The sequence below is a fragment of the Argopecten irradians genome, chromosome 16 (genome assembly GCF_041381155.1).
Source record: "Argopecten irradians isolate NY chromosome 16, Ai_NY, whole genome shotgun sequence".
NCBI lineage: Eukaryota > Metazoa > Mollusca > Bivalvia > Pectinida > Pectinidae > Argopecten > Argopecten irradians.
Window position 1 is genome coordinate 26,679,614 of NC_091149.1, and position 25,121 is coordinate 26,704,734.

Here is a 25,121-nt window from a genome sequence, read left to right on the forward strand (position 1 = left end):
AGCCAAAAGAGCTCAATTTAGCTGTTTTCATATAAATTATTTTATCCTTGAAAATGAAGCTTTCATTTGAAGCTTTAATTCAAAATTACATAAGTGACTTCCCTCTCCCTTGAGCCTGAGGGGTACCGTTGGGGCCAGAATATAATCAATCAATATTATCATATTAAACATTGGATTGGGGAGGATTGAAAAATACAAGGGCGGACACCCTTGAACATTCCCTCATATTAAATGTGATCATGATATATATACCTAATATAGGAGATTTTATTATAACAGTATGACTTGTTAAAACGAACTCTTGTCTATAACAGATCCTGTCTATCCTGGAGTTATTGTACTTTGTATGTCATTTACCTTCTTATCCAGGAACCTTACTATACTGCCCAAATCCTATGTTGATCCACATCCAGACAAGTTACACTGTATATACAATATAATAACCTGGTGAGTGGTACTTACTTCTTACTCAGTAATAATAACCTGGTGAGTGGTACTTACTTCTTACTCAGTAATTATACCTGGTGAGTGGTACTTACTTCTACTCAGTAATAATAACCTGGTGAGTGGTACTTACTTCTTACTCAGTAATTATAACCTGGTGAGTGGTACTTACTTCTTACTCAGTAATTATAACCTGTGAGTGGTACTTACTTCTTACTCAGTAATTATAACCTGGTGAGTGGTACTTACTTCTTACTCAGTAATTATAACCTGGTGAGTGGTACTTACTTCTTACTCAGTAATAATAACCTGTGATGGTACTTACTTCTTACTCAGTAATATAACTGTGAGTGGTACTTACTTCTTACTCAGTAATTATAACCTGGTGAGTGGTACTTACTTCTTACTCAGTAATATACCTGGTGAGTGGTACTTACTTCTTACTCAGTAATATAACCTGGTGAGTGGTACTTACTTCTTACTCAGTAATAATAACCTGGTGAGTGGTACTTACTCTTACTCAGTAATAATAACTGGTGAGTGGTACTTACTTCTTACTCAGTAATAATAACCTGGTGAGTGGTACTTACTTCTTACTCAGTAATAATAACCTGGTGAGTGGTACTTACTTCTTACTCAGTAATTATAACCTGGTGAGTGGTACTTACTTCTTACTCAGTAATAATAACCTGGTGAGTGGTACTTACTTCTTACTCAGTAAATTATAACCTGGTGAGTGGTACTTACTTCTTACTCAGTAATAATAACCTGGTGAGTGGTACTTACTTCTTACTCAGTAATATAACCTGGTGAGTGGTACTTACTTCTTACTCAGTAATAATAACCTGGTGAGTGGTACTTACTTCTTACTCAGTAATTAATAACCTGGTGAGTGGTACTTACTTCTTACTCAGTAATAATAACCTGGTGAGTGGTACTTACTTCTTACTCAGTAATTATAACCTGGTGAGTGGTACTTACTTCTTACTCAGTAATTATAACCTGGTGAGTGGTACTTACTTCTTACTCAGTAATAATAACCTGGTGAGTGGTACTTACTTCTTACTCAGTAATTATAACCTGGTGAGAGTGGTACTTACTTCTTACTCAGTAATTATAACCTGGTGAGTGGTACTTACTTCTTACTCAGTAATTATAACCTGGTGAGTGGTACTTACTTCTTACTCAGTAATTATAACCTGGTGAGTGGTACTTACTTCTTACTCAGTAATTATAACCTGGTGAGTGGTACTTACTTCTTACTCAGTAATTATAACCTGGTGAGTGGTACTTACTTCTTACTCAGTAATTATAACCTGGTGAGTGGTACTTACTTCTTACTCAGTAATTATAACCTGGTGAGTGGTACTTACTTCTTACTCAGTAATTATAACCTGGTGAGTGGTACTTACTTCTTACTCAGTAATTATAACCTGGTGAGTGGTACTTACTTCTTACTCAGTAATTATAACCTGGTGAGTGGTACTTACTTCTTACTCAGTAATTATAACCTGGTGAGTGGTACTTACTTCTTACTCAGTAATAATAACCTGGTGAGTGGTACTTACTTCTTACTCAGTAATAATAACCTGGTGAGTGGTACTTACTTCTTACTCAGTAATTATAACCTGGTGAGTGGTACTTACTTCTTACTCAGTAATTATAACCTGGTGAGTGGTACTTACTTCTTACTCAGTAATTATAACCTGGTGAGTGGTACTTACTTCTTACTCAGTAATTATAACCTGGTGAGTGGTACTTACTTCTTACTCAGTAATTATAACCTGGTGAGTGGTACTTACTTCTTACTCAGTAATTATAACCTGGTGAGTGGTACTTACTTCTTACTCAGTAATTATAACCTGGTGAGTGGTACTTACTTCTTACTCAGTAATTATAACCTGGTGAGTGGTACTTACTTCTTACTCAGTAATAATAACCTGGTGAGTGGTACTTACTTCTTACTCAGTAATTATAACCTGGTGAGTGGTACTTACTTCTTACTCAGTAATTATAACCTGGTGAGTGGTACTTACTTCTTACTCAGTAATTATAACCTGGTGAGTGGTACTTACTTCTTACTCAGTAATTATAACCTGGTGAGTGGTACTTACTTCTTACTCAGTAATTATAACCTGGTGAGTGGTACTTACTTCTTACTCAGTAATAATAACCTGGTGAGTGGTACTTACTTCTTACTCAGTAATTATAACTGGTGAGTGGTACTTACTTCTTACTCAGTAATATAAACCTGGTGAGTGGTACTTACTTCTTACTCAGTAATTATAACCTGGTGAGTGGTACTTACTTCTTACTCAGTAATTATAACCTGGTGAGTGGTACTTACTTCTTACTCAGTAATAATAACCTGGTGAGTGGTACTTACTTCTTACTCAGTAATAATAACCTGGTGAGTGGTACTTACTTCTTACTCAGTAATTATAACCTGGTGAGTGGTACTTACTTCTTACTCAGTAATTATAACCTGGTGAGTGGTACTTACTTCTTACTCAGTAATAATAACCTGGTGAGTGGTACTTACTTCTTACTCAGTAATAATAACCTGGTGAGTGGTACTTACTTCTTACTCAGTAATAATAACCTGGTGAGTGGTACTTACTTCTTACTCAGTAATAATAACCTGGTGAGTGGTACTTACTTCTTACTCAGTAATTATAACCTGGTGAGTGGTACTTACTTCTTACTCAGTAATATAACCTGGTGAGTGGTACTTACTTCTTACTCAGTAATATAACCTGGTGAGTGGTACTTACTTCTTACTCAGTAATTATAACCTGGTGAGTGGTACTTACTTCTTACTCAGTAATTATAACCTGGTGAGTGGTACTTACTTCTTACTCAGTAATTATAACCTGGTGAGTGGTACTTACTTCTTACTCAGTAATAATAACCTGGTGAGTGGTACTTACTTCTTACTCAGTAATTATAACCTGGTGAGTGGTACTTACTTCTTACTCAGTAATTATAACCTGGTGAGTGGTACTTACTTCTTACTCAGTAATTATAACCTGGTGAGTGGTACTTACTTCTTACTCAGTAATAATAACCTGGTGAGTGGTACTTACTTCTTACTCAGTAATTATAACCTGGTGAGTGGTACTTACTTCTTACTCAGTAATAATAACCTGGTGAGTGGTACTTACTTCTTACTCAGTAATAATAACCTGGTGAGTGGTACTTACTTCTTACTCAGTAATTATAACCTGGTGAGTGGTACTTACTTCTTACTCAGTAATAATAACCTGGTGAGTGGTACTTACTTCTTACTCAGTAATTATAACCTGGTGAGTGGTACTTACTTCTTACTCAGTAATTATAACCTGGTGAGTGGTACTTACTTCTTACTCAGTAATTATAACCTGGTGAGTGGTACTTACTTCTTACTCAGTAATTATAACCTGGTGAGTGGTACTTACTTCTTACTCAGTAATTATAACCTGGTGAGTGGTACTTACTTCTTACTCAGTAATAATAACCTGGTGAGTGGTACTTACTTCTTACTCAGTAATTATAACCTGGTGAGTGGTACTTACTTCTTACTCAGTAATATTATAACCTGGTGAGTGGTACTTACTTCTTACTCAGTAATTATAACCTGGTGAGTGGTACTTACTTCTTACTCAGTAATTATAACCTGGTGAGTGGTACTTACTTCTTACTCAGTAATAATAACCTGGTGAGTGGTACTTACTTCTTACTCAGTAATTATAAACCTGGTGAGTGGTACTTACTTCTTACTCAGTAATTATAACCTGGTGAGTGGTACTTACTTCTTACTCAGTAATTATAACCTGGTGAGTGGTACTTACTTCTTACTCAGTAATTATAACCTGGTGAGTGGTACTTACTTCTTACTCAGTAATTATAACCTGGTGAGTGGTACTTACTTCTTACTCAGTAATAATAACCTGGTGAGTGGTACTTACTTCTTACTCAGTAATTATAACCTGGTGAGTGGTACTTACTTCTTACTCAGTAATTATAACCTGGTGAGTGGTACTTACTTCTTACTCAGTAATTATAACCTGGTGAGTGGTACTTACTTCTTACTCAGTAATTATAACCTGGTGAGTGGTACTTACTTCTTACTCAGATTTAACTCACAACTTTGATAAAATTGAAGTTTGTCATTTACTGATGATTAATTCTAGTGTCAAAAATTATGTATTAAGAAATGCCTGTAAGTAAAGCTCTAATCTCTGATGATAATTCGTGGGCACCAGAGCTTAATAGACTGAGCTCCAATGAAGCTGAGATTTGCTGACTAATTTCAGATGTATGTAAACACACTATATATATCTCTATACCCTAAGTGTCACACACATATAGAGGTTAAACTTGTAATTCACGTGATAGTATTACTGATGGCGACGGCGGTTCATAGTGTTAAAAGCCTTGGCTGTATCACCTAATTAGTGTTTTAAGATCCCAGCTATATAGTAATGGAGTCAGATCATTTACACTGGATGATCCCACTTCCTGAGTACAAAGTTTTAGTACGCTTTCACGATTTCCTTGGACTGTGGAAACGGGGTACTGTATGTTATATAGTTGTTTATTTTTGTATGGAGAAAATTGCACAATTTTTTATATCAGTTTGTCGGGAGAAATGTTCGCACATTTGTTAATTTCCAACGGTAAAAAACAATACTGGTTGTGTTACTTGTCATTCTGTTCATCTTATTCACTGGTATTTGTAATTTCTGGAAATTAACTTCACCTGCTAAAACCAACTATAACAGCTAGAAAGTCAAAGTAATACAATATTTGTATGATTGGGGAGGTCTGGAAGAATTAGGAATTGTCATTGAAGTTTCTTATTGAAAAGTGAAACTTTTAATGCTTGGATGGGAATCAGGTCATTATTAAAGAGTAGAAACTACATAGTAAATACTAGTTAGCTATGCGACAGAAGGCAGGCAAAAGAGTTGTTTATGTAAAAAGGATAGAACTAAGATACATCAGGAATCATTACCAGAGCTGTGCGGTAGTGGAGGTGTAGAGTTTAGGTTAGACTGATGAAATATAAGGTAATGGGAAGGGGGATTTGTATATGCTTGGTCTTTTTTGAGGCTGTCTGATCCTATTGTCATCATGGATCATCGTGCTCTGTCCGCAGTACGCTGTTCGTAAACTTTTTACGAAAAACTTCTTCTCTATAACCGAAATGGCCAGGATACTCATGTCCTGTAGCATGCATGGATGAAGGACTACCAATTTTGTTCAAATGATTGACCTTGACCTTCATTTAAGGTCACAAGGGTCAAAAAGGCTAGAACCTTTTAACAACTTCTTGCCAATAATTCAGAGCTTATATCAATATTGGGTCTGTAGTATGCTGGAATAAAGGGCTACCAAGTCTGCTTACATGAATGACATTGATTATCATTCAAAGTCATAGGAGTCACATAATTATCATTCAAGGTCATAGGGGTTAACTAATTATCATTCAAGGTCATAGGGGTCAAATAGTCTAAAATCTTCAAACAACTTTTTGTGAATAACTAAGAGCTCAAGAGACCTAATATTAGGTTTGTAGCATGCATGGATCAAGGGCTACGAAGTTTGTTCAAAAAAATGACCTTGACATTCATTCAATGTCACAGGGGTCAAAAAGGCTAGAACCTTTAAAAGATTTCTTGTGATTATATAACTAAGAGTTCTAGAAAAATGTTACTGGGCCTATTACATGCTGGGATGAAGGGCAACCAATTGCAAGTATACTCAATGATTTCCTGTCAATAAGTAAGAGGTCTAAGACTGATATTAGGGCTTAAGCATCCTGAGGTAAAGGGCCAGCAAGTGTGTTCAAATGGATGGCCTTGACCATCATTCAAAATCACATGGGTCAAATAAAGGGCCAGCAAGTGTGTTCAAATGGATGGCCTTGACCATCATTCAAAATCACATGGGTCAAATAGGCTAAAAATTTTAAACAACTTCTTGTGAATAACTAAGGAACCTAAGACTCAACATTGGGTCTTTACGAACTACCAAAGTTTTTTCACATGATTAACCTTCCCTAATTTTAAGGTAAAAGTCAGCAGAGATAAATTGAAAACTTTAATACAGCTTCAGCTAAAGAGTTCTTACATGTAGTATTGCCTCAATTGTTAGTCACTTACAGTATACTGCGTTGTTTTATGTCAATAGTCAGATGACTGTAAAGGCCCATGGGCCTCTTGTCTGTTTGGAAGGTTTGTCATTATTTGTACAAGAATGATACCTACAATTATCAAATTCATGATAAAGTAAAAGGGGCAAATATGGTCATTTTTTGCCATCGAATAGTATGGATTTCTTGTTTTCTGGATCACTTACAGTTAACAGTGGTGAAAGGAGGGAGCAGATATGATTGGAGAGACCTGACGATTATATAAGTTATTATTACATGATGGTTATGGAGAGGAAAATGGTCACTTTTCTTTGCTACTGAACAGTAGATTTGTTGTTTCCAGAACTTTACAAGTTATCAGTAATATTGTAATTTTAAAGGAAAAGATTATGATAATTTTCCCCTGTAATTGAAGAATAGAATTGTTGTTACAATGTACTTAAGGACTACACAAGTTATCAGTTTGTATTATGGTTAAAACAAGGAATATGGCCATTTATTCCTCGTTACTGAACAGTAGATTTGTTGTTACTTAAGGACTATACAAGTTATCAGTTTCTTGTTAACACAAGGAATATGGCCATTTTTTTCCTCGTTACTGAACTGTAGATTTGTTGTTACTTAAGGACTATACAAGTTATCAGTTTCTTGTTAAGACAAGGAATATGGCCATTTTTTCCTCGTTACTGAACAGTAGATTTGTTGTTACTTAAGGACTATACAAGTTATCAGTTTCTTGTTAACACAAGGAATATGGCCATTTTTTTCCTCGTTACTGAACAGTAGATTTGTTGTTACTTAAGGACTATACAAGTTATCAGTTTCTTGTTAAGACAAGGAATATGGCCATTTTTTCCTCGTTACTGAACAGTAGATTTGTTGTTACTTAAGGACTACACAAGTTATCAGTTTCTTGTTAAGACAAGGAATATGGCCATTTTTCCTCATTACTGAACAGTAGATTTGTTCTTACTAGGACTACACAAGTTATCAGTTTGACTATGGAGAGAGTGTATCACAGATGCACCAACAGTATGGGCTGTCGACACCGCCGGTAAGTCTTCTTACGCCGACCCGCCTAACGCTGCCAACCTCCTTATATACCACCCTAATACTGCAGTCACCTTAATCAGGGATAATTAATTTCCTGCTGAGGATCAGATTAGACCAATATTTCTAATTAACACGACAAATCCTTCACACTAAAATAGATATCCGCCTACACTCTCGTCGTACGTAACTTTACTACAGCTATATGCTTTTGCAGCTTTATACTAGATATTAACCCTGAGGACACTTATAACCTTACAAAGCTATCAAATATATACATATAGAAATAATAACCATGTATATTGTACGTGTCCAGTTTGTCATCTTGTTTATTTGTTTGTCCATCTGTCCTTATTCAAAGGTCAGAATATTTTACCGTTACAAAGGATGTATATATAATTAGCCATCAACAGAGACATGTTTTAAAGTTGGTAACATACTTCACAATACATAAAGAAAACTTCAGACATTAATTACATCATTAATTGTTAAAATATTAATTAAAAATCTTATTAATAACAATATATTAAGAATTAGAATTGATTTTGGGTTCTGACCTTTCAGAGAAGCTCAAATCAGCTTTCTTTGTGCATTTTATGAAAAAACAATTCCATTTGGTAAATAACAGTATTAAGTATAAATTCTAATTCAGTAGTTTTTTGGAAAGAAAATATTTAAAATAAAGGAAGATAAAAAAAAAAAAAAACACTCATTTATAATCTGTGTTATTGTAATATTATGTACATTTCTTTAATATGATTCATATTCCACTTGGTGAGTTGTCTCCCCTCCCTGACCTCCCCAACCTAGCACCATAACCCTGGACACTACCACAGTATACTATTATATTTTCTCGCACCTCGGACAGGGAAATCTCACATGATACCCGGTGCTGTTTATGTGATTTTTGGCGGAATTTTACGCCATTCATGTAACAGTCCGCACATGTGACGTCATACTCTCTAAACGGTGATGTCACACGTGTCAGATAATCAATATTATTAGAAATTTGTGCATTTAGTCATTAACCATACATTGTTTGGTTGTTGTTTTTAATCATGAAAACAGTGTGTATCGATTGATCATTGTTTTTCTTTGGTATAACCGAACTATACAATTTTACGCGGACTGACTGAAATCGAAGCGCAGATGAAATGTTTAATCGGCTTTGAACCAGGAGGCCCAAGACAGGATAATTTTACACTCAGAACGCGTATATAGATGGGTTTTGTTATATCTTAGAGGCGCGAGAAAAAAAATTATTACCTTTAAGTGATCGAGATTGGGTTATCTCAGTCTCGGGCTAAGATTTTGTAACATCCCAACCTCGGCTAACACCTCGGTTAGGATTATGTTACAAAATCTTAGCCCTCGACTGAAATAACCTGATCTCGATCACTTACGGGTAATAGATTTTATTTGTATCACACCAGACACTCGGTAAGCTGTACACACTGTAAACATTTACACTTAAAGTTTTACACAATAAATGATAACAATTTATTTTTCATTCATGCTCATTGGAGAAAACTAAATACATTATTTAGAAATACTGTTTTTATCAAATGCAAATTATTGTACAACATATTTCTTTTTATTGTGATTGTGTGTACAATCATTACAGCTAAGTTAACCTTATCTATTTATTCTAATGCCTGATGATGTAAATGTCATTTGTGTACTTCCTGGAAACAACAAATAAAAGTGTCATCTATTTACATTGTACTTGTTAATTCATTCATATAATTTTAATTAAGTCCCTTGTGAACATCATCAATTTTAATGCATTACAACTTTCCAGTGAAAATGACACAATGAAAATGTTTCTATACAAGAGTTTGTAAGACTTTTACAAGTGAACACTCTGGGACAATATTTAACCCAATTGAATGATTTTGGCTGGTCTGAAGCCTCATCTTCATCCAATTGGGTTGGGTTGTCCTACTTGACACACATATTTGTTATATTAATCTGCTCAGTGATGGGGATAACAAGTTCATACATTCTGGCCAGCATCTGCCTTTTATACCTCTAATTACATATTACCTTTATTGTGTCCTATTGTGTTTTAAGTATTAATTGTTTTACTTATTATAATTATGTCATGTGACTGTGTGCCTGATGTTTTAATTAATGAATCATAAATTAATAACTTCAAGACAATAATAGCCGTTTATTAAATAATTTGTTTGTTGTAGTAACTTTGTAAAGTCATCCATACTAATTAATAGCTATTAGTTATTAGTAAATCACTTCATTATTCCAATAATAAACTTTCCAGACAAAAACTACCTTAGTGACCACCTCTGTTTATAGACCACCTCTGTATATAGACCACCTCTGTATATAGACCACCTCTGTATATAGACCACCTCTGTATATAGACCACCTCTGTATATAGACCACCTCTGTATATAGACCACCTCTGTTTATAGACCACCTCTGTATATAGACCACCTCTGTTTATAGACCACCTCTGTATATAGACCACCTCTGTATATAGACCACCTCTGTATATAGACCACCTCTGCATATAGACCCCTGACCACCTCTGTATATAGACCACTCTCTGACCACCTCTGTATATAGACCACCTCTGTATATAGACCACACCTCTGTATATAGACCACCTCTGTATATAGACCACCTCTGTATATAGACCACCTCTGTATATAGACCTCCTCTGTATATAGACCACCTCTGTTTATAGACCACCTCTGTATATAGACCACCTCTGTTTATAGACACACCTCTGTATATAGACCACCTCTGTATATAGACCACCTCTGTTTATAGACCACCTCTGTTTATAGACCACTTCTGTATATAGACCACCTCTGTTTATAGACCACCTCTGTATATAGACCACATCTGTTTATATAGACCACCTCTGTATATAGACCACCTCTGTTTATAGACCACCTCTGTATATATAGACCACCTCTGTATATAGACCACCTCTGTATATAGACCACCTCTGTTTATAGACCACATCTGTTTATAGACCACCTCTGTATATAGACCACCTCTGTATATAGACCACATCTGTTTATAGACCACCTCTGTATATAGACCACCTCTGTATATAGACCACCTCTGTATATAGACCACCATCTGTTTATAGACCACCTCTGCATATAGACCACTTCTGTATATAGACCACCTCTGTATATAGACCACCTCTGTATATAGACCACCTCTGTATATAGACCACCTCTGTATATAGACCACCTCTGTATATAGACCACCTCTGTATATAGACCACCTCTGTATATAGACCACCTCTGTATATAGACCACCTCTGTATATAGACCACCTCTGTATATAGACCACCTCTGTTTATAGACCACCTCTGTTTATAGACCACCTCTGTATATAGACCACCTCTGTATATAGACCACATCTGTTTATAGACCACCTCTGTATATAGACCACCTCTGTATATAGACCACCTGTTTATAGACCACCTCTGTATATAGACCACCTCTGTTTATAGACAACCTACTTAAAAACACCACTTTTCTAATGCCGATCCCAAATTACCAATGCCAATACAGTTAAACCTATCTAATAAGACCATCTGTCTATAAAGATCATTTTACTCCGTCCCTGGGGTGGTCTTTATTAAGAGGTTTGAATGTAATTAAAAGTAACTCCTATCATGTAGATATTTAATAGGACCCTATGTTATGTAATGTCCCTTTGGAAAATATTTACCTTATATAGGGGATAGACTGCTTCCAAAGTCTGACAATTTCTTTCATCACACTTGGAATTACTTCCTTGTCCAGATATTTATAAAAACATCAATTGATATAATGAATTCCTATACTACAGACAAGGGTTCAATGTCACCCCATTGTAGTGTTAATATTAACTTGGGGAAGACAGCTGCTTCAAAAGTCTGACAATTTATTTCGTCAACAGTGTATAGAATTATACTTCCTTGTGCAGATATTAAAACATAAATTAGTGTATCCTTAGTAAGTAAATCATATTCTGTAGACATATGTGTAGTTCCTCAATTATCTAATTGTATTAACATTTGATAATTATAAATTATAACAAGTATTGTATACCCTCTGTAAGTAATTCATATTTTATAGACATGTGTGTAGTTCCTCTATTATCTAATTGTATTAACATTTGATAATTATAAATTATAACAAGTATTGTATACCCTCTGTAAGTAATTCATATTTTGTAGACATATGTGTAGTTCCTCTATTATCTAATTGTATTAACATTTGATAATTATAAATTATAACAAGTATTGTATACCCTCTGTAAGTAATTCATATTTTATAGACATGTGTGTAGTTCCTCTATTATCTAATATTATTAACCTTTGATAATCATAAATTATAATAACAAATATTGTATACCCCCTGGTAAGTAATTCTTATTTGTAGATATTTGTGTAGTGTTATCTTATATTGTATTATTGATACTACGTCTCAGACTGATATATACATGTAGTATTTACACAATACGATAACTCAATCTGTAGTATTCTACAGTATATTTACTTCCTTCTTTTTGTATATAAGTAGATGTACTGACATTGATATTTGCCTATTAAACTCCCGTACAATCAATGTTATGTGTTTAAGATCTAAAAATTGTAAGTCTAGTAAAATACCACCAGTGCTTTCAATATTTATATAATGTACAGTTGTATTCACATTTTATTTTTGCTATGAAGTTTAACTGATTGTAATGTATTGTGCAATGTATTATGCAAAGTTGTTTTTATGCTGTGTATGTAAACCCTTGAAATATGGTAATATATAAAATCTGGGTTACATCAGATTTTTAATGGAGAGTTTTTTGATATATTTTTTTTTTTCAATCGGTTTTATGAATACATGTAAATAAAAAAACTTTTTTTTATATATAGACACATATTGACATGTTAACTCCATATCTCTCACCATCATGATTAATATCAGTAGTATTACACTTAATAGTATCAGTAGGTGTTATTTGTTCTTAACTTGATATTTTATACTGTAACTTCTAACCATTCAGTATACTGGTACATCTTTAATGGGGATTAAGTAGTTGGCATGTCAGAGACAGAACTGAGCAAGCCACCAGCTACTACACATAGAAACTGCCTCAAATTATCCAAGGTTGCACTCAGGGGGAGATTTAGTTACTGGTACCTCATAAGAAGCAAAGCTTTGTATCTTGTATAAAATGTATCTAAACAACATCAAAGTTTTGTGGAACTTAATTAGTACATTGACATGGTAACCTACATGTTTAACAATGCCAATGTCTTATTTTTAACTTCAGCTTTCTGGAGTCTAATTCAAGTACATGTATACATCTATGAGTTAATGTGCAGGACTATAGACATAATAAAATATGTAAATTAAAAATGCTAATGACAGGATTTGTTTGAATATGCTAATGAGTTGTTGAACTGGTGATGTCGGTATCAGGTTGTTGTAATCAACATTATCAGTGAGAAGGTCACAATGTGAGAGCTTGTACTACGTACTGATGTAAAGTTAATTATTAGTAAAACTGAGGAACTCTTACTATGCCACATCATCTTAAAGTATTCAGTCATGTAATAAACTCAAAATAAAGGCAACCATTACAGATACATAAATGTGCTTTTCTGTTTTCAAATTTCATCTTTTCTATTCTTCCTATAGGACTTCCTTTCCATAAGAATTCTCCCTTGATACTGCAGATGTCAATTTTTTGTCTAAAGTTTATCCTTGAGAATAGAGAGCTCTAGATATATCCATTGATTAGAATATACACTTGTATATCTACTACATATTATGCTATATATATAACAAACCATTTACCTGCATCTGTTCATGGTCTCTATGAGACTTGATGCTACATCGAACCAGTTACCTACATCTGTTAAATCATACCAGTTACCTACATCTGTTACATCATACCAGTTACCTACATCTGTTACATCATACCAGTTACCTACATCTGTTACATCAAACCAGTTACCTACATCTGTTACATCATACCAGTTACCTACATCTGTTACATCATACCAGTTACCTACATCTGTTACATCATATCAGTTACCTACATATGTTACAAATACCAGTTACCTATATCTGTCACATCAAACAAATTACCTACATCTGTTACATCCAACCATTTTAACCTACATCTGCTACATCATACCAGTTACATAAATCTGTTACATCAAACTAGTTACTGACATCTTTTACATCAGATCAGTTACTTAAATCTTTGTTTTATTTCTTTGACAGTTGCTGCTGCATCAGACCAGTTACTTACAACTTTGTATTGTTTCTTTGACAGTTGCTGCTGCATCAGACCAGTTACTTACATCTTTGTACTGTTTCTTTGACAGTTGCTGCTGCATCAGACCAGTTACTTACATCTTTGAATTGTTTCTTTGACAGTTGCTGCTGCATCAGACCAGTTACTTACAACTTTGTATTGTTTCTTTGACAGTTGCTGCTGCATCAGACCAGTTACCTACAACTTTGAATTGTTTCCTTGACAGTTGCTGCTGCATCAGACCAGTTACTTACATCTTTGTATTATTTCTTTGACAGTTGCTGCTGTATCAGACCAGTTACTTACAACTTTGTATTGTTTCTTTGACAGTTGCTGCTGCATCAGACCAGTTACTTACATCTTTGTACTGTTTCTTTGACAGTTGCTGCTGCATCAGACCAGTTACTTACATCTTTGAATTGTTTCTTTGACAGTTGCTGCTGCATCAGACCAGTTACTTACACCTTTGTATTGTTTCTTTGACAGTTGCTGCTGCATCAGACCAGTTACCTACAACTTTGAATTGTTTCCTTGACAGTTGCTGCTGTATCAGACCAGTTACTTACAACTTTGTATTGTTTCTTTGACAGTTGCTGCTGCATCAGACCAGTTACCTACAACTTTGAATTGTTTCCTTGACAGTTGCTGCTGTATCAGACCAGTTACTTACATATTTGTATTGTTTCTTTGACAGTTGCTGCTGCATCAAACCAGTTCTCTTGGTGCTGACCTCAACCATCTGGACGCAGAGCGGTCAATCAAAAGTGACCCTGAGGACAACCGCAAGCGCCGGACGTTATTACTCCAAAAACACAATCAGTCCTGGGGTTTTACATTACAGGTATCTATTTATATATTCTTGGAATTCGCCTTCAGCTTTTGTTTTTATTTTTACTAAGTTAAAACATTCAAAGTTGTAAAGATTTATCTTAAATCACATGGGTGCTATATCAGTTCTGCCTCAGTTAGCCTATAATGTATGGTATAAATTTTGTTTCTAGTTAATTGTCTAAGATAAATTACAGAGTCAGTATGTATTATTTTTATCACTTTTTGATTCTAAGATATATTTTGTCAGACATATGGTATCAAGAATAAGAAAACAAATGAAGTGGAGGTCATGACTTATGTGGACTACATAGACTACAACAGCTCCGCCTATATCGCAGGTCTTAGGACAGGTAAAAAATCTATTAGGATTTGTAATACTTCTGATCAATTAAGACAGGTAAAATTTCATCAATTAGGACAGATATAACTTTAAGTGAATAGAACAGTCTAAGTGCGTTCATTGGCTTTCCAAAAGTCCTTATATATCTCAAAATGGTAAAGTTCTGCTTGCATTGTCAAGTTGTGACCATTGAAGTTATGAAAAAGCCTGTGAAAATTTAGCTCAGTTCTAAAAATAAATTTGCATAACTCTTTGAAAGCGAGGCTCGTTGAAATGTCAACAGGAACATAGTAACCAACCAGGAGGACGTTTTAGGATTCCTATGATATAAGTTAATTTCTTCGCATGCAGAGCGTCTTGGATGAGAAGTTTTATTTTTCTATTTCATAAGAAATTATTATTATTAATACTAGATATATTAAAACCATTTTTACACACATAAATCTTTTTTCCCAACTATTCGCTTTAATCAATAAGGACAGGTCAGATATTATCTATTAGGAGTTAGGACAGGTAACAATTAATCAATGAGGACAAGTAAAACTTAATCAATGAAAACAGGTAAAATTTAATCAATTAGGACAAGTAAAACTTAATCAATGAGGGCAGGTAAAACATAATCAGTTAGGACAGGTAAAACTTAATCAATGAGGGCAGGTAAAACTTAATCAGGTAGGACAGGTAAAACTTAATCAGTTAGGACAGGTAAAACTTAATCAGTTAGGACAGGTAAAACTTAATCAATTAGGACAGGTAAAACTTAATCAATGAGGACAGGTAAAACTTAATCAATGAGGACAGGTAAAACTTAATCAATTAGGACAGGTAAAACTTAATCAATGAGGACAGGTAAAACTTAATCAATGAGGACAGGTAAAACTTAATCAATTAGGACAGGTAAAACTTAATCAATGAGGACAGGTAAAACTTAATCAATGAGGACAGGTAAAACTTAATCAATGAGGACAGGTAAAACTTAATCATTATGAGGGGACAAGTAAAACTTAATCAGTTAGGACCGGTAAAACTTAATCAGTTAGGACAGGTAAAACTTAATCAGTTAGGACAGGTAAAACTTAATCAATGAGGACAGGTAAAACTTAATCAGTTAGGACAGGTAAAACTTAATCAATGAAAACAGGTATAATTTAATCAGTTAGGACAGGTAAAACATAATCAGTTAGGACAGGTAAAACATAATCAGTTAGGACAGGTAAAACTTAATCAATGAGGACAAGTAAAACTTAATCAATGAAAACAGGTAAAACTTAATCAATGAAAACAGGTAAAACTTAATCAGTTAGGACAAGTAAAACTTAATCAATGAAAACAGGTAAAACTTAATCAATGAAAACAGGTAAAACTTAAATCAGTTAGGACAAGTAAAACTTAATCAATGAAAACAGGTAAAACTTAATCAATGAAAACAGGTAAAACTTAATCAGTTAGGACAGGTAAAACATAATCAGTTAGGACAGGTAAAACTTAATCAATGAGGACAGGTAAAACTTAATCAATGAAAACAGGTATAATTTAATCAGTTAGGACAGGTAAAACATAATCAGTTAGGACCGGTAAAACTTAATCAGTTAGGACCGGTAAAACTTAATCAATTAGGACAGGTAAAACTTAATCAATGAGGACAGGTAAAACTTAATCAATGAGGACAGGTAAAACTTAATCAATTAGGACAGGTAAAACTTAATCAATTAGGACAGGTAAAACTTAATCAATGAGGACAGGTAAAACTTAATCAATTAGGACAGGTAAAACTTAATCAGTTAGGACGGTAAAACTTAAACCTTTAGGACAGGTAAAACTTAATCAGTAAGGACAGGTAAACTTAATCAGTAAGGACAGGTAAAACTTAATCAGTTAGGACAGGTAAAACGTAATCAGTTAGGACAGGTAAAACTTATCAATTAGGACAGGTAAAACGTATCAATTAGGAAAGGTAAAATCTTTAAAGTTGTTTATAAAGTGTTGAAGAGTTAACTCCCTTTGACTACAATATTTGGTATTTTGCTGAATGGTAATATCAAGTTGATTTGTCATGTTTTGAGAGATGTTCATATTACATGATTGAGTTGTGAAAAATGTCATCACATCCAGAAAATTGTTTGATATTAAATATACCAATAAGGACAAATGAGGAATTTTATATGTGTGCAATTTCGTAACGAAAATTAGTATTTACTAGAATATAAATTATTAATTTATTAGCTAACTTAGATAAGAATATTTAAAGTAATTTGTATTTTTATAAGATTCTTTTGCATTTCAAACGGTAATTAGCATGTCTTGTTTTAAAGGTTACAGATTTCTGGATTTTCGGTGACGGCTGTGAGAAAACATTACATACTTGTTAAAAGCATACAGAATTTCCTGAAAATGATTATTAGCTCGCCTATTCGAAGAATAGGGGGAGTAAATGTTGTCACCCCGGCGTCGGCGTCCCATTTCACGTTAAAGTTTTTGAGCAAGTTTCTGTTTCGTCAATTGTTTAAGCTTAAGTCATCATAAATGTTTATGATTTTATTTTCCTAATGTGTATGGATGCTGAACGTGATAATATAACCAATTTGGGGACCTTTAGGTTTTTTTTTGAGTCTGTTAATTTGTCATATTTCCATGTTAAAAGTTTTTGAGCAAGTTTCTATTTTGTCTATTGTTTAAGCTAAAGTCACCATAAATGTTTATGATTTTATTTTCCTAATGTGTATGGATGCTGAACGTGATAATACAACCAATTTGGGGCCCTTTAGGGGGTTTTTGAGTCTGTTAATTTGTCATATTTCCATGTTTAAATAGTAAATACTTGAACATCAACTTCTTCTGAATAGGTGAGCTTTGCTGTTCTCCAACAGCTGAAAAAAGATTATTTTTTTGTTTGTGTTGAATCCAGGTGATTTATTTTTGGTTTGACGGTTTAATTCCAGGTGATGTGATTTTGTCTGTGAATGGTCAGAGTATGGAGGTGGCCACCCATTCTGAGCTTGTGTCAGCGATTAAACTGAGCGGGGATCAACTCAGGTAAAACATCTTAAATTAATTCCTTTTCGTGTGTTAAATTAATCACCACTATGTTTAAGAACTCAAGAAATTAAGAAAAATGAAATTTGAAAATTAAAGAATAACTACCAGTGTGTAGAAATTAACTGATCCTGAGTGTGCAAATATAGTATTGTTTTTGGAAAAATATATGATATATATCAATCTCATTCAGCTTCATTTCAGCATCTCAAATGCAGTAATGTCATCATTAAAGAATCGGTGCAGGGATGTGGCTAGTTAAAATGTATGATTTCTGTTCTAGATTGGTGGTGCTCCGCTAAACCTGCCTATATTATTAGGCTTTTTTTTTTAAATTTTTTTTTTTTGCCTAATATATAGTCAGCTTGCGGTACCTCTTAAAAATGTGAAATCGTAGGCCAGATTTGGCCTACGCTACGTCAGCGGCATATTTCTAATATATCGTCCATGCAATGCCGGGAAAACGTACACATACCTATATATTGGGATCTTATGTACTCCACTGCCCCCATGTTACATCCCATTTATGAAATTAAACAGCTCTGCACAATGAAATACTTCCGAGACCCTTCTATTTCACACATTTGTAATGGCCGCCGTATACACATTTAGTAGAGCAAACGGCAGCCAATCAACTTCGCTTCCAGTTTTATTTTTTAAAAAACCACGTGTAGTTGAAAGATAAACAAAATGCTAGCCAGTTAGAGTTTTTATAGTGAAATTATGGTCGACATACACGACATGTTGTCAAATATTCAAATTGAACACGACTATTGCTGGTACCGCATCACTTTCGGGATATTCACATTGCATATTACACAGTTGAATTTTGTTTATCTTTCAACTACACGTGTTTTTTTTAAAAATAAAACCGGAAGCGAAGTTGATTGGCTGCCGTTTGCTCTACTAAATGTGTATACGGCGGCCATTACAAATGTGTGAAATAGAAGGGTCTCGGAAGTATTTCATTGTGCAGAGTTGTTTAATTTCATAAATGGGATGTAACATGGGGGCAGTGGGGTACATAAGATCCCAATATATAGGTATGTGTATGTTTTTCCGGCATTGCATGGACGATATATTTGAAATATACCGCTGACGTAGCGTAGGCCAAATCTGGCCTACGATTTCACATTTTTAAGAGGTACCGCGAGCTGACTATATATTTGGCAAAAAAAAAAAATATATAAAAGCCTAATAATATAGGCAGGTTTAGCGGACTAAGATTGGTGGTGCTAATTAAAATGTATGATTTCTGTCCTAGACTGATGGTGCTAATTAAAATGTATGATTTCTGTCCTAGACTGATGGTGCTAATTAAAATGTTTGATTTCTGTCCAAGATTGGTGGTGCTAATTAAAATGTATGATTTCTGTCCTAGATTAGTGGTGCTAATTAAAATGTATGATTTCTGTCCTAGATTGGTGTTGCTAATTAAAATGTATGATTTCTGTCATAGATTGGTGGTGCTGTTTGAGGACTGTGTCCACAAGGTAGAGCTGTATGACCGGATCATACGTCTTAAGGTAGGCAACTCTGTCCTCTTACCACATCTTCAAAATTCAAGGGGTTACGATCACTATCGTTTAAGCTATCCTTAACTTATGTTATAGCAAAACTGAAGGCATTTCAAGAGAACAAAACTGACGATCATACATTTGAAGATAGGCTTGTCTGTCCTCTTACCACAGCTATCTCTTACCACATCCTCAAAATTCCAGGGATTACTATCACTGTCGTTTTAGCCATCCTTAACTTGTGTTAAAGCAAAACTGAAGGCATTTCAAGAGAACAAAACTGACCATATCACAAGCCTACAGAAGCTCTCAAGTTTCAGAGAGTGAGGTGACTTCAAAGCAACATGCAGTTAACATTTTCAAAGTTACCCCATCTTAAACAGGTGATGTCTTCAGAGGCCATATTGTGACATGGTTAAAGGTAGGGCGTTAGAATTGTACCTGCTGCCCTATTGCATGATCGTAAAGGCGACTAAATTTAGGATCTTATCTTTTCTTTTCTTCCTAACTGACTTTATCCCTAATGCCTCCCTTGGAACCGCCTCACTTTTGGCCTTGCGTTGAACGTTCGCCCTTGTGAGGAGGCTCTGGGTTTTTGGCCGAGACACACAAAAGTCTATAAAAGTGGTAGTTTCTGCCCCTGCTTAGCGCTCAGCAAACGGGGAGTAGGACGATGGTTCGCCCGTTGTCAGTATAATGTGACCGGGTGGGGTGTGTTGCTTGGTGTCTTCGGCGGCATGCTTCAGTGATATAGCACTATAAAAAGGGCAATAGTTCCACTATACAAGAAAGACATAACATGAATTTACCGCAGTCTCCCAAAACACGCACCTCGCACAACATACACGCAACACACCGCATACATGGGAGGCCGTCCTTACATGACCATAGCTGTTAATAGGACGTTAATTAATCAAACAAACAAACAAACAAATAATTAACCGAGGGGAGATAATGAATAAGGGGAAATAACCTCATATACCTTTATTTATTTCTGTCCACAGAGAGTTGTTACTAGTAAGATGAAAGAGCTACGTGATTTGGAATTTCAAGAAAGAGAAATACTTGACCGTAAGTGACACATCTTTTCTTTGAGCAAACAAATGTTCTTTTTATTCTTTATAATGATAAGTACTGCAGTTTAAGAAAGTAGAGATGTAGTGAATATCTTCTTGTTGAATCCAAACTGATTTCAAGAATTTCAGAAATATATTTCAAAATGAACTTTTAAATTATATGTATTTAAAGGTCAAACTCAAGGTGAAAAAGTCGATCAATTTTATAAAAAGTGAAAAAAAAAAAAAAAAAAAGGTTGAATTATTTTGTATTTTTGGGGAATTCTATAGAACAAATTAGTAATTTGGAGTACAGTTAATAAATTATCTGATTTAAGACAATGATCTAGATAATATCTAGATGATTAAATGAGATTTGAAATTTCTGCAAAACTTTTTGTTATGAACCATGTAGGTAAATATTTTGTAAATATTTCAGGTTATTGTGAGAGTAAAGGTATTAGCCGCTATGATAAAATTCGACAGAGTGTATACAGTACAACGTCAAGCAGTAGCTGGGACCGCTACAGTGTCCTCTCCTCACAGGCCGTTGGTAACTTTCCCAGGGTTCAACACCACATCCCCAAGGTCATGATCACGGGGGACAGGTTTTCCGACGTTGTTCGTTGTGATGACGACACGGGGTCGTTACTGAGTGATACGCTCGGCTTTGACGATACTTACTGTGATATATCGTATGCAGATTCTGACAGTGACAGTGTATCGGGTCTCCGATTTACATGTGATGGACATAGCATTAAATCTGATAGTGTCGGTAGTGGTCAAAACCTCACTGGGCCTACAGGGCCTGTATGTTCACCTTCTCAAGGTCAGAGAGTGCCACTTAGTCCCATTAGTTCGTCGTCCCCTCAAGGTCATACGATATATGACTCAAATGACCAGTCGATGGACCAGTTAGGGGCCTACGGACCAATAGACATTACTTTTAATCCATTAATGAGTCATGACATTCGAAAAATCAAATCTGAAGGTCATATGGAAACGCTCGAGTGTAAATCTTCCAGAAAAAGTATGCAAAATCTGAAACATTCCAATAAACTCCAAGTGCCAAATAGTACAAACTATGGATCAAAACAAATGTTAGCTGAGCAAAGATGTGGGTCATTTAGATCATTACAGGAACACGGCAGGAATAAATATGACAGGTCAGAGGTCAAAGGGTCAAGGTCAGAGTTAAGGAAACACAAACAATTATCTCTGAACTCGCTAGAGGAAACACCGATAGAGGAATTATATATAAATGAAGTAAATAAGGAGAATATAAAAGAAAATACAAATCTGGACACAAAACCAGCAGCTGATCGGAGTTGTTTGGAGCAGCATATAAGTGAAAATGTTGAAAACAGCATTACAATTCCATTTCTACATGTTGGACCTGTTCATATTAATGAAAGAAATGAGGATACTAAGTTGTGATATAGGAAAATAAAAATAGCCAGGATTCATATGCAATTATGTAATTCATAAATAGGAGCTAGGAAAGAGTTTAGGGTCAGCCTGCATGATCTGTATTAGCCTCCTCACCACCCACTATGTGTATCTTTGGATTTAAGTTCTATCTAACAATGATGGATTTTGTTGTGATGTTACAAATATATTTGTTAATGCTATAATGCCAAAGAAACATACTTTAAAGACATATTGTTAATACAGTGTTAGGAAATTGATAAGAAACGTTTTGTATTGGTTCCTATAGTAACAATATAAAAATTGGTTACCATGGTAATACTATTAGTTGTGATGTTGTCATTGATACATTCATCAGAGGCCTAGGCATGTTAGTGTTGGTGTATGGAAACATTTACAAAAGGTTGGTATGCGATTTCTGGATGAAAGTTTTGTCAGTTTATATGTATAACTCAATCACCCCTGAGAGTTCACCCCTGAGGGTTATTCAGGGGTGAATATAGTTCACCCCTGAGGGTTATTCAGGGGTGAATATATCCATCATTGAAAAGTCATCAATGATAATCCAGAGGTTACAATCACTGTTGTAATATATCTACCTCTGGACTATATGATAGCAAAACTGAAGGTTCTGTGTATGACAGGAGATGAGACAGATAGTTTTGTCCTTTGATATACAGTACATCAAAAGAACAGTACCTGGTAGCTAATTACTTTGAAGTTGGGCAGTAATCTTCAATCAATGTCTCTTTAGGCCTGTGATTGGTCAGTTGATTTCTCCTGAAATGGCTTCAGTTTTGTGTAACGATAGCAATCAATCCCTGGAGATAGTTTGATATCAAGGATATATTTGTATGTGATACGTCAGAATAGGTCAAAGTGGATGATTATTTGTGTACAACAACCTGATACAAAAGGAAAGGGAAATACAAATGTACATACCTAGGGGTAATCTAAAATCTACATACCCATGGGTATGTGTGTAATAATGCATTCTGTGATAATTCCAAGGGAGATAATCTGGACTTATACTCACAAAGCTGTGTGTCAATGTTATATAATAATGTATACTCAGTATATTTTATCATCGTTAATTATGTGTATATACTCCAACCTGTGTACATATACACATCTGTACATATAATACTGTACTATATCATACTATGTGATTTAAAAAAGCTCTCTAAAAACAGTGTTAATATTTCTGTGATGTTTTATACTGTAAACATACATATTTCAGCCTTAATCTTATTTAGGACCATTTTTAGCTCACTGTCATCAGATGGTACGGGTTATTCAAATTGCCTTTCGTCCATGGTCCATTGTCTGTCATCCATTGTCCGTCCGTCCTTCTGTCTGTTAACAATTCTTGTTACTGTTATTTCTCAAAAAGTACTGAAGGGATTTGTCTCAAATTTCACATGGGACTTATCAATAAACAATATGGCCGACAGGCCGCCATCTTGGATTTTGATAGTTGAAGTTTGTTACCACTACTTCTCAAAAAGTACTGAAAAGTACTCAAATTTCATGTGCATGTTCCCCTATGGCCCTAGTTGTGGATACTGCATTTTGGGACTGATCAATGAACAAGATGGGATTTTGCTAAATGAAGTTACTGCAATTCAATTTCTTAGAAAGTGCTCAAGTGATCTGTCTCAATTTTCATCTGTAGTATGTAGTCAAACTTTGAAAAGCAAGTAAAAGAGCCCTCTTTCCATTGTCAGGCATAGATCATTCCTTGGTGGGCGCCAAGATCCCTCTAGGATATTCTGTTATTATTCTGAAATATAGTTGCATTAATTTGATATTCTGTATATCATTTATACCATGATTAAACCATGGCAATGATTGAGTGAATTTGTCATTGTGCTAACTTATTCAAGAACATGATTACACTAAAATTTGATTGGACCAAAATAAGTATGTTTTCAGTATATACGTTGATTCTGTGTGTGTCAGTATACATGTTGATTCTGTGTGTGTTTTTATGGAGATGAAAATCAAAAGGTGCTATTTGCTTTATTATCTATTATAATTCCAAAATTAGTTAGTAACTGTGCATTTATATTGATATATTTTTCCAGAAATAGTAAAGACGTTAGAGGCCTGCATACATTGGGATTATTCTAGGGTCATGACCTTACATACAACAGGTCATGACCTTATTTAGATACATATGGAATGAAAGATTTCCACAAATGAAGTCAAGACCTTAAATACAAAAGGTCAAAGTCTTAAATGCCGAAGGTCATAACCTTATATTTAAAAGGTCATGACCTTAGATACATGGGGTCAAAGACTAACATACATGAGGTCAAGATTTTAAGCATAAATTGGGTCATGATCTTGCATACAAAGGTCGAGGACATTAAGATAATGCTGATGACTTGCATATATAGGGCCCAGGTCTTACATACAAAGGTCAAGACCTTACATACAAAGGTCAAGACCTTACATACAAAGGTCAAGAATTTTAAAAACTACGGTTAAAGGTCAAAGGTAACAGGGAAGAGGATAAAGACAAGATATATTTTCCTGAAACAGTCCAGATTATCTGTATGTATGTGATACATCGTAGAAGATGATTGTTGACAGTTTTGTTTCATTGATACAGACTGTAGTATACAATGTCTGTTATATATGATTGTTGTTATTGACTGCTTGGTCTAAGACCAGTTATTGTTATCTATAGATCATGTGATATATAACTTTGGTGCCATGTATATAATATATATATATGTATACCGTATTTGGTGCCATGTATATAATATATATATATGTATACCGTATTTGACCCAATAAGTACCCAAGCAAGTCAAAAAAACTTGAATCATGAAGGGGCACTTAAAGGGGCACTTAGTATTTGACAAAATTATTGCACAGAGTAAGCCTTTTATCACTTTCAAAATAAATCAAAAGGAGGAATTTTCACGATTTTCATAGTGAGTCTGTATGTAGGTCAATTTTAGTGAAAATGAAGCTTCAAAACG

General features: G+C 34.6%; 1 protein-coding gene across 4 annotated transcripts in view; it reads left to right on the forward strand.

Moving 5' to 3' along the window:
• Positions 1–22,624, forward strand: part of LOC138310265 (uncharacterized) — a 143,503-nt gene extending 120,879 nt beyond the window's left edge. For 2 of the 4 annotated variants that reach the window (XM_069251397.1, XM_069251398.1), the window contains exons 2-8: positions 7,557–7,634; positions 14,619–14,765; positions 15,003–15,105; positions 18,035–18,128; positions 19,588–19,654; positions 20,650–20,716; positions 21,140–22,624. In XM_069251397.1, the coding sequence (XP_069107498.1) occupies positions 7,557–7,634; positions 14,619–14,765; positions 15,003–15,105; positions 18,035–18,128; positions 19,588–19,654; positions 20,650–20,716; positions 21,140–22,137 (1,554 nt within the window). In that variant the 3' untranslated portion in view covers positions 22,138–22,624. The remainder of the gene's footprint in view (positions 1–7,556; positions 7,635–14,618; positions 14,766–15,002; positions 15,106–18,034; positions 18,129–19,587; positions 19,655–20,649; positions 20,717–21,139) is intronic. The other 2 variants (XM_069251399.1, XM_069251400.1) reach the window with 1 other exon arrangement.
• Positions 22,625–25,121: the final 2,497 nt, after the last annotated feature.